This window comes from Nematolebias whitei, chromosome 8 (genome assembly GCF_014905685.2).
Source record: "Nematolebias whitei isolate Nwh7 chromosome 8, NemWhi1, whole genome shotgun sequence".
NCBI lineage: Eukaryota > Metazoa > Chordata > Actinopteri > Cyprinodontiformes > Rivulidae > Nematolebias > Nematolebias whitei.
The window spans coordinates 5,482,198-5,492,087 of NC_056505.1; the positions used below are offsets into that span (position 1 = coordinate 5,482,198).

The 9,890-nt window shown below is 42.8% G+C and overlaps 1 protein-coding gene across 1 annotated transcript in view; it reads right to left on the reverse strand.

The window, feature by feature from the left end:
* Positions 1-9,890, reverse strand: part of fras1 (Fraser extracellular matrix complex subunit 1) — a 187,546-nt gene that overhangs the window by 49,989 nt on the left and 127,667 nt on the right. Inside the window, exons 30-35 of the mRNA XM_037680010.1 lie at positions 7,688-7,825; positions 4,898-4,930; positions 3,531-3,662; positions 3,295-3,417; positions 2,374-2,621; positions 1,954-2,105 (exon numbers count right to left, since the gene is read on the reverse strand). Of these exons, the coding sequence (XP_037535938.1) occupies positions 1,954-2,105; positions 2,374-2,621; positions 3,295-3,417; positions 3,531-3,662; positions 4,898-4,930; positions 7,688-7,825 (826 nt within the window). The remainder of the gene's footprint in view (positions 1-1,953; positions 2,106-2,373; positions 2,622-3,294; positions 3,418-3,530; positions 3,663-4,897; positions 4,931-7,687; positions 7,826-9,890) is intronic.

Consider the following 9,890-nt stretch of genomic DNA (forward strand, 5'->3'; position numbering starts at 1 on the left):
TGTGTGTGTGTGTGTTTCCGCTGATAAACAATGAGTTTAATAAACATAAGCATCTAAACTCGTTTAATTCTCTACAGTCGTAGTGATTTCTTATTTCAGTTCCCAGTTCTTGTTTTTCAGCCGGTGGCACCAAAACACACAACTAATATAAAATTTAAAACCCCGTCTCCAAACGGACAAACGTTAACATTTTTCTGATGATGATTGTGAAAATCTTTTATGTTCACGCGGCGACGCTGTCCTCCTTGAATTAGCTTTAGTTTCCATGTTAGGTCACAAGCTGGTGTTGTGATTTTTGTATTACACCAAAATGTCGACTACGCAAACCTTTAGTTTGGACCAAGGAAGCAGTTGGTTTGCTCCTACATGTTGCACAGAGTGAGCAGGACAAACAGCACTCCGCTTTCTACGGTTGTTACTGTCGTTCATCCATTCACGCTGAAAAACTTTTGACTGCAGCCATCCAAAGTGTGTGGTTTCACACCGATGCTGGACATTTACAAAAACCTCCAAAAAGCTTCAGTGACGGAGAAAACGACGGCTGTTGTCGTGTACACAAACAGCCGAAAAGCTACGGTTTCACTCAAAACTCATGTATAAACAGGGCCCAAGGCTATCAATTGACCATCCATCCATCCATCCATCCGTCCGTCCGTCCGTCCATCCATCCATCCATCCATCCATCCGTTCCATCCATCCATCCATCCATCCATCCATCCATCCATCCATCCATCCATCCATCCATCCATCCATCCATCCATCCATCCATCCATCCATCGTCTTAGCTGCTTCTTCCTTTCTGGGTCACGGGGGTCAATGGTGCCCATGTCCAGCAGTTATTATATGTGAGAGGTGGGGGACACCTGGACAGGCCTCCAGTCCATCAAAGGGACACAGAGACAAAAAAACATTCACTCTCTCACTCACACCTAGAGAGAAGTTACCAATCAGCCTAACATGCATGCAACAGCGATGAGGAGCTCGGCAGACTGCTGGGAGGAGTGACCATTTGGGCGGTCCAACAGCCCGGGGGAACCGAGAGGCCAGCCGAGTCGGTGGATGGATCGGACAGCATTTGCAGCCAGTTTCTTAGGATCCACTGTGGGATGGACCTTTACAAGAGATCCTTCCTGCCTACAGCCATCAGTGTCTATAACATCTCTTAATGAAATGAGGAGAACGAGTTACAACAACAAATAATTCCCCTTAGGGATTAATAAAGTATTTTTGAATTGAATGTTTTTGGTCTGTGGGAGGAAACCGGAGTACCAGGAGAAAACCCACGCAGCACGGAGGGAACATGCAAACTCCACCCAGAAAGGTCCCAGGCCGGGATTTGAACCGGCGACTTTCTTGCTGAGAGGCAACAACTTAAACAACTGAGCCACCGTGTCGCCTTAATTGATTTTAAGTAAATTTATTTGTTTCATCATCGATTTTCTGGTCCCGAACTAGAAGAAACTTTGAAGGAATCCAAACGCTCATCCTAAAGTGCAAAGACACAAAGATCAGACTCGAGCTGCAGCCGGAGAAATTAATCACGATGGCTCCAACGTGAAGGACCTTCACCGTCTTTTTGTCCCTGCCAGAGTGGATCAACGCCACACTTCTGCTTTAAAAGAGCCTCTTTAGTCCAGACTCACGGACCATCGAAGCACGTTAGGCTCACCGAGAACATGTCGCTCCGGTCACTCAAACTCCTCGACTTTGAGGTTTTTAATCTCAAGGATTAAATTCAGAATCTCCTTAAAGCACAGCGTGAAAACAAAGTTAGTGATTTTTAAAACGTTTTACACTCTCAGGTAATCAGAGAAGCAGGAACATGACGAGAACCGTTAAAGGAACACTTGTTTCCCATCGGTGGCTCCTGGTGAACATCCACTGCTAAAACTGGAATATGAAGCGTTTTTTTGAAGGTCGTTTCCTGAAACGTTCTTGCAGCGATGGAGCTACCTGATCCTGTGCATGTTGATGTCCTCCATGGTGAAGGATGAATACTCTCTGAGCTCCTCGGCCTCCTGCTGGGACCGGCTGCGGGTCAGGACGCCGTACATCGGTACCGACACCAGCTGGATGTGGATCTGACCGTCGGGGGACGAGTGATCCTGATCAACAGAACACAGGTGTCATCTCTGCGTTAAGATGAAACACATCGTCTCAAACGTTCAGATGATTCATTCACAGATAAAACTTGGACAAGTTTCTTTCAAAACTTTAAGAACTGAATCCAAACTACATCTGTGATCCATCAAAACAATAAAAAAAGTTATTTTACCACCTCACAGTGCTTCTAAATGTCACATTTAAAACCCAGAGTCACCTCCTGGTTCTCTGTGAGACCTCCCTACCCAGAATGCATCTGTTCTCACTCACAGTGTAGGCCAGGTGCGAGCGTCTGATGACGGTGCTGCTCTTCTCGCTCACTTCTAGGGACAACGAGGCAGCCGGGTCCCGCTGCGGCCCGTCGCCCGCTCCGCCCAGCACCGACACCTGGACCGTGGTGGACGCCATGGAGACGCCGTCGCTGACTGAGAAGGACATGGCGTCCTCCTGAGTGGAGAGGCCGGCGTGCTGGTACAGCAGGACTTTGCGGGTGATGTCACTGAAGGTGAACGTGTCACCTGGGAAGAAAGACCTGGATCAATCCGGTTTGTGCTTGATCGTTTACCTGTGTCTGTGTATGGGTTTGTATTCTGTCTGTTAGCAAAATATCTTAGTGAACACTGGATGGATCGTGATTAAGCTCTAAATGTAATCATCTGATGAATTTCTACAACTGGTTAACCTCTAATTCAAAATGGCTGCCACAGAAAGGCCTACACGTCAGTCTACTTGAAAGATATTGAGCTGAAATCTGGTGTGGTAGTAGCTGAGAGTCATCCCCAACACAAACTTTGAGGGTTACCAGATCGAACAAAGATTTGTTAAAATGGAATTAGAGTTCCTTGACGTGATGGGGGATGATTTTCAGCTGTTAAAAGGCAGATTTTTAGCTCGATATCTGTAAAACTGACTGTTTTAGCCACTTTGATTAGCTCAGGCAGCCATCTTGAATATGGCGTGATCAATTACTACATGACCAAACACATGAATTTCACACGCAGGAAAACTTGTAACCATATGTGATCACAACATACTGAAAACACGCCAAGCATCGCACAAACCGTGACTTTAACATGTTAGTTTCATGTATTTTATTTGAGTAAAGCCTGAGATTTTTAACACGTTAGGTTCACGTGGGTTTTAAGAAAATGCAGTTTTTAGAGATACGAGTTGAGCTCCTTTCTGGGTTACCGGTAGTCATGCGTGTGTCGTCGTCAGTCTTGACGAGCTCTCCGTGGACGGGGACGTCCACCAGCTCAAACTCCAGCTCATCTGGAGGCGTGTCGGCGTCGCTCACCGCCAGCTGCTGCTCGCCTGCACCAACACACCACACAGAGCTTCTGATTCATCGTACTGTGGCTCCACTCTCTTTTAGTAAAAGCTTGAGGCGTGGAGTTTTATTTATGAGTGTTTTTGTGTTCTGGTACCGATGGCGGCTCGTCCTCCCAGGCCGACTTCCAGCAGCGGGTCCAGAACCTGAAACACCGGCGGCTGCTGGCGGTTTGAAAGCAGCAGGACGGCAAAGTCCAACTCAGGGGTGGTGTGTTCGCCGTCTGACACTGAAAACATAAAAATACAAACAGAAAATGTAAAAAAAAAAAGAAAGATGCAGAAAGAATAAATAAAAGTGAGAAAAGCTGAAAAAACTTTAAAAACTATAAAGATAATAAATATACACAGAGGTAAAAGCGCAATGGAGCCTTTATTTTAAAATACTTTTTAAAGTTTTCAATATTTGGTGCTTTTAGGTACTTTAAGCTAGCCTTTATGCACTTTTGGTGCTTTAAGCTAACACTTTAGGTACATTTAGCTAGCTGTTTGGTTCCTTTACCTAGGTTTTCAGTGCTTTAAGCTAGGCTTTAGGTAAGTTTAGCTAGCTTTTAGCTACTTAAACCCCACACTTTGGTGTTTTTAGCTGGGCTTGTTATGATTCAAGTTAAGACGTCTGGAAATTTTAGGCACTTTAAGCTAGTATTTTGTTACTTTTATCTAGGATTTTGGTACATTTAACTTTTAAACAAGTTTCTGTTGCTTTTAGCTACAGTTTTGCTAATGCTAGTTTTAAGCTATAACTGTCCTACTTTTAGCTTTTAGCTACCGTTCTACAACATTTAGCTTTAATTCATCTTTTGTTACTTTTATTTTTAAGCCAGTTTTTTACTACTTTTACCTTCTAGCTAGCCCAGTGATGCTGCTGTTTCACAACCATAAACTTTTAGCTAGCAGTTTAGCTACTTTCTGCTTTTAGCTAGCTTTACGCTACTTTTAGCTGTTATATGGTTTTGTCATTCAGCTTTAAGGTAGTGTTTTTGTTTTTTAGCTAGCTTTTTTTGCTGCTTTTGACTTTTAATGTTTTCAACGTGCAGCTAATGTGATGTTTTTAGCATCTTTAACAACTCAGTTTCGGCCTCTTCAGAATATTTCAGCTGCTCTTTCTGGAGTTTTCAGCGAGTTTCTGTCCCTCAATCCAGTTTCACAGAAGTAAATAGCTGAAGTTTGTTCTTTTGAAGAAAATATTTAAAAACAGATGCAGCGGAGGAAGAAGGTACAAGACTGGGACAGAGAAGCGAGAATAAAACAAATAACTATGAAAGAAAAACAGATACATTTATAAAATAAAGCATCTCCGCTCCAGAACAGAACAGAACTAAAAAGAGGACGAGGAAAATAAAAAGGGAAAGAGGTGAAAGAAATCCTTGTAACCAGTAAAACAAAACAAAAATGAAAGAAAGGAGCCAAACTGCCTTCTCCTCTTCTTAAAATAGAAAAAAGATGAAGTATTGAAAGTATTTACCTGTGAAATAAACACTCAGTGACTCCGGCAGGCCTGTCAGTTTAAAGAAAAGAAAACAGTCACAACTCGCAAACGATAAAACTTAAAAAACAGGAAGAGCTGACGGAGCGTCAGAACTAAAACGACGAGCCGTTTAAATTCAAAAGACGTATTCAGACGTTGGAGCCTCGGTTCAGGATTGATTCAAGGAACCTGAATGTTTCCAGAAACGTTGTCTGGGTTCCGTTGCCTCAGAGACCCGACTAGAAGATGGAGATGGAACTGCAGCAAGTCTTCGTCTGTTTTGCTGGAGATGCCATGAATTCACGCTCTGCATGTCGGTAATCTAAATCACTATCCACACCTGGTTTATATTTGAGCGCTTTAGGTGTTAAAACACACAGATGGTCATTTTCTTGGTGCGGCTGCAGAGTCTTTGTGACCCCACCTGCTTTCAATTTGGCTCTTGGGACCGAGGTTCCAAACGAGATCTGACGTCCGTGCATGACGTTGATTGTCATTCATGAGCGTCTCCTTCACAAGAACCCAACCCGCCATTATAAAAACGTTCAATGTTTATAATACGTCCATGAGGGCAGCATGGTGGCACAACTGGTAGAGCTGCTGCCTCTCAATGAGAAGGTTGCCGGTTCAAATCCCAATCCGGGGGCCCTTTCTGGGTGGAGTTTGCATGATCTCTCTGTGCATGCATGGGTTTTCTCCAGGTACTCCGGTTTCCTCCCACAGACCAAAAATATGCATGTTAGACTGATTGGTGACGCTAAAGTGGCTCAGGTGAGAGAGAAAGAGCGAATGGTTGTTTGTCCCTGTGATGGACTTGTGACCTGCTCAGAGTGTCCCCCGCCTCTCACATAATGATGGCTGGACATGGGCACCAGTGACCCCCGTGACCCAAAAAGGAAGAAGCGGGTCAAAGATAATGGATGGAATACATCCATGAAAATGGCGACACGTAAACCAGCACCACTTCACCACTTGCTCTTGCCGAGATCGGATGCTTTTCCTATCCCCTCCCTCTGTTTTTAAATTTGTCTGGTTGCTGGTTTTATCAACAAATCAAGGAAGTCGTCGGCAGCAAATTTGGACCCGATCACGCTGCTTGCCTTTATGATGGCTTGGTTCGTGCCTCGAGTACCCAGACTCAAATGCTTTGAGCAGAATGGATCAAATCTCAGGGATTTTACTCAGGCACGTTCCATTGGTGTGGCCATGTAATTTGGACATTTCGGAACCGAGTGGACCAACACAGACTCAAGGTAGATGTCATTAAGTTCTGCCTGTCCCCAAAACATCTGTGTGTTTATCTGAATTTGGCTCCCCTGGCTGGCCTTGAAGGCCACCTTATCTGAATTCACCTGGAGAACATGTGATCTGACGCTCACCACCCCCTCCCTGAGGAATTTCCAACTGATAACCAGATGAAACCAGCTGAATAAACTTGTCATCATTTCAGGACTCTTAGATTCTCATCGATGTTATTCTTGGCCATTCCCCGACATCCCTCGAGAATGTTTATGGATCTCACCGGAGGAAACTGGCTGATTATTACATCCTTATCAGAACCCTTACAGTGACCTCGAGAGCATCCATGGACATGCTCACCGCTCTCGTCTCCCGCCCTCTGCAGAATGTCTACGTCACTATGTGCTTGTTTGTGCAAGGTGTTTTTTAATATCAGACTTTTTCTTCTCAGGCAAGAAGAAAAAGTCTGATAGGAATTTTTTCGCCTCGAATTCCTACATGTGTCCAGTTTCACTACTTTTTGTCTGTTTAAACAGATCTCACTTGTAAATGAGTCTCCTAGGCTCAATGTGACTTATCTGTCTAAATAAAGGTTGAATGAATGAAAACGCCATGCTTTTATGAGGAGGCACAGATGTGTTGGTTGACGACAGAATTTAGACGGTTAGACCAAATGGACTCGGTCTATGGGCTCCCACCGGCAGAAGGAAGAGGGCCTCGTTTCAGACAGCGTTTTTTGAAACCGTGGCAGAGGAACGGTAAGTGTGTTGCTACTTTATTTAACTTATTTGCTCATTGTTGTGTTGGTCTTGGATAGGAAATAAAGTTTCAATAGTTTTGGGCGGCTGCGCTACATCGATCCTGCAAACATCGAGACACTTGTCTAAAATAAATCTCAGCAGTCGTATGTACCGCAGCGCTCTCTGAGGTCAGTGGATCAGACACTTTTACTGGTTCCAACAATGTGATGAGACCTCAGAGGGGACAGAGTCTTCTCTGTTTCAGGTCCAAAACTGAGGACTGGTTGACCGTTGCATTTTAGACCAGCTCCTTCTTTTGGTGTTTTTAAGTCTCGCATAACAAAAACACTTTTATCCCCCGACTTTTGACACAGTGCGAGATGATGCTAACCTTATTCTGCTTTTATTAATTTAATATTTTTAATTGTTTTACTTCTGTAGATTTATTTATTTTATCCCATGTCCTTGGATCGTTTCATTGTGCGGCACTTCTTAGTTGGAAGTTACTGTTTTTAAGTGCTTAATAAATGAAGACGTGGTTTTATTCAAAACCTCAGAGACCGTGTAGATCGGAGTGGAGTGGAAACGAGTCACGGTGACGATGGAGTGTAGCTTTGTCAGAAGATGAACAGAGAAAAGTTGGGTTTATTGTAAAACTCAATGATCGTTGATGCTTTTCTCATATCCTGAAGCCAGACTGTCGGGTCTATCAGTTTTGCTTTGACCTCATAGATGAGGATCCGGAAGGCGTTGCCGTTTATGAATATCACGTGTGAAGTGCGAGGCGGTTGTGTGTGCATCATGGTACCGGTGAAGGAGTACTGGTACAGCTCCTGGAGGTGGGACGGAGCCGGTGGAGGTCTGTAGATCATCTTGCCGTTGTTGACGTCGGCCTGCGTGAAAAACTTCACGGCCTTGTAGGGTCTGTCCCGGTGCTCGATGGTCCCTGGAAACAACCGGGAGAAGGAAGCTTCAGAAAACCTCTGATTTTCAAAAAAAAACTATCGTACTTGCCGCCGTACACGTCGCACCGTCGTATAAGTCACATCAGTCCAAAAATTTCTAATAAAGTGGGAAAAACATAAATATGTTGCTTCTATTATGCGTCACCGCTGACCACCTGGAAACGTGGGCCAGTTTTGTGCCAAAAATCAATTGGCTGCTAAATGGCGGCAGCGTGCACGGGAGGACTTTAACAAGAATTTAACAAGATTAACACTTAAAAACAATTATTTGTTTGCTCAAAATGATAGCAAAGGTGTGTCTCAGTTGAACTTTTCCTTAATAAATGCACTTCAATGGTCAAATCAACTGCATTTCACATGAGCGGCGCGGTGAAATGAAGCTGATTTGACGTTTGCTCCAAGTGTTCCGGAGCAAGACGAAGGTGACTTGTATGGCAAACCAAGTGTCTCATTAATAGCCACTTCTACCTTTTAATGAGACAATTGGCTTGCCATATGGTTCGAGGGCCCTCTAGTGGCTGAAAATGTTCGTGTTCAATATTTTCCATGTCAGAATGAATTAAATCGTCAGATCTCAACCCAAAATTAGTTTATAAATATGGGGGAAAAACGTATATTAGTTGCTTCGGTGTATAAGTTGCAGGACGTGCAAATTTATGCAAAAAGGTGCGACTTATATGGCGAAAAATACAGTACTTTTATCTTCTTACTTTAAAATAAAATGAACACAACATTGAGGTAACGATCTTACCAAGAACAAAACAATCACGGCTCATTTTTCTGAACATTTCTTCTTCACGTCCTGATTTCAACACATCTTGTCTGTCCAGGTCAATACAATTATTTAACTACTTTATTTTTTATTACTTCTGTGTTTTGTTCAGTCAGCTCTGATCATGAAACTTCCTGTTTTACTAAAGTGGAGCAAAGTTTTTGGCCGAATTTTAGACAAATTAGATTTTGGATCTTGAAAAAGCTTTTCAGGCAGAAAACTCCAGTTTATTAAATTAAAGGCATGACTGTCAGCTACTACCACATCAAACAGCTCAATGTTTGTAAAGCTGGCAGAGTGAGCCATCTTGAATTGGGTTGCTGTTTAGTGAATGCGTCAAGAGTTTCATTAAAATCTAACCACTGGTTTGTTTGATATTTTGCTAAAAAAAATCTAATTAAATTAAAAAAACATCAAATACACAATGAAGTAAAGTTATGAAAGAAAACAACAGACTGGTTGTAAAACTGATTTTTACTGCAAAAGAAGATGATTAAACTCACATTTTTACAGATAAAAGAAAATATTTCATGTTTGTCTCGTGGTAAAGCAGAAATCTTTCTTGGAAAATAAACTTTTTTTTAAAGTCTTAATAAAACCTGAAGGTTTTAGATTAAATAAATAAATAAAAACTCGACAAATCTTTCTGCTGAATCTGAACTCTGGTCCTCCTCCCCAGTTTATCCGTCCATTAAGATGATGAATAGGACCAATTGTGCAGCATTTTTCTGAGCCATTAGTCCGAGCTGTAAGTTCTGCATTAATCTGACGCACGGCTCGATGTTTGAATTAATGTGTTCAGTTTGGAAAATCAGTAGAAAAGAAAGCGACGCTCAAACAAAACCACATAAAAACTGATAACTGAGACATGTCCTTTAACATAAATGTCTGCTTTTTAAATTGTTTTTGTATTTTTCTGAGTTTTATAAGAAGAAGATGCTGTAAAAACATTTTGTTAGCACTCTAAATAACAGATTATCTCCTGCTGTTTTAAACTAAGATCATCTCCTGGTGAGAGGGGGCGGAGCTACAGAGCTTTGGTCCATTAATGGATGTTGCAGCTCAAAGGATGTCTTGAGAAAGTCTCTCAGTTACTACCACCCCAAACATTAGCTCAGTAGCTGCTAAATTAACCGTTTAGCAATATTCATGGTCCTTGGCTGTGGCGGCCATCTTGAACGGTGATGACTATAAAGGGTAATCAGTTGTAGACATGTCCCCCCCCCGCACACACACACACACACACACACACACACACACACACACACACACAC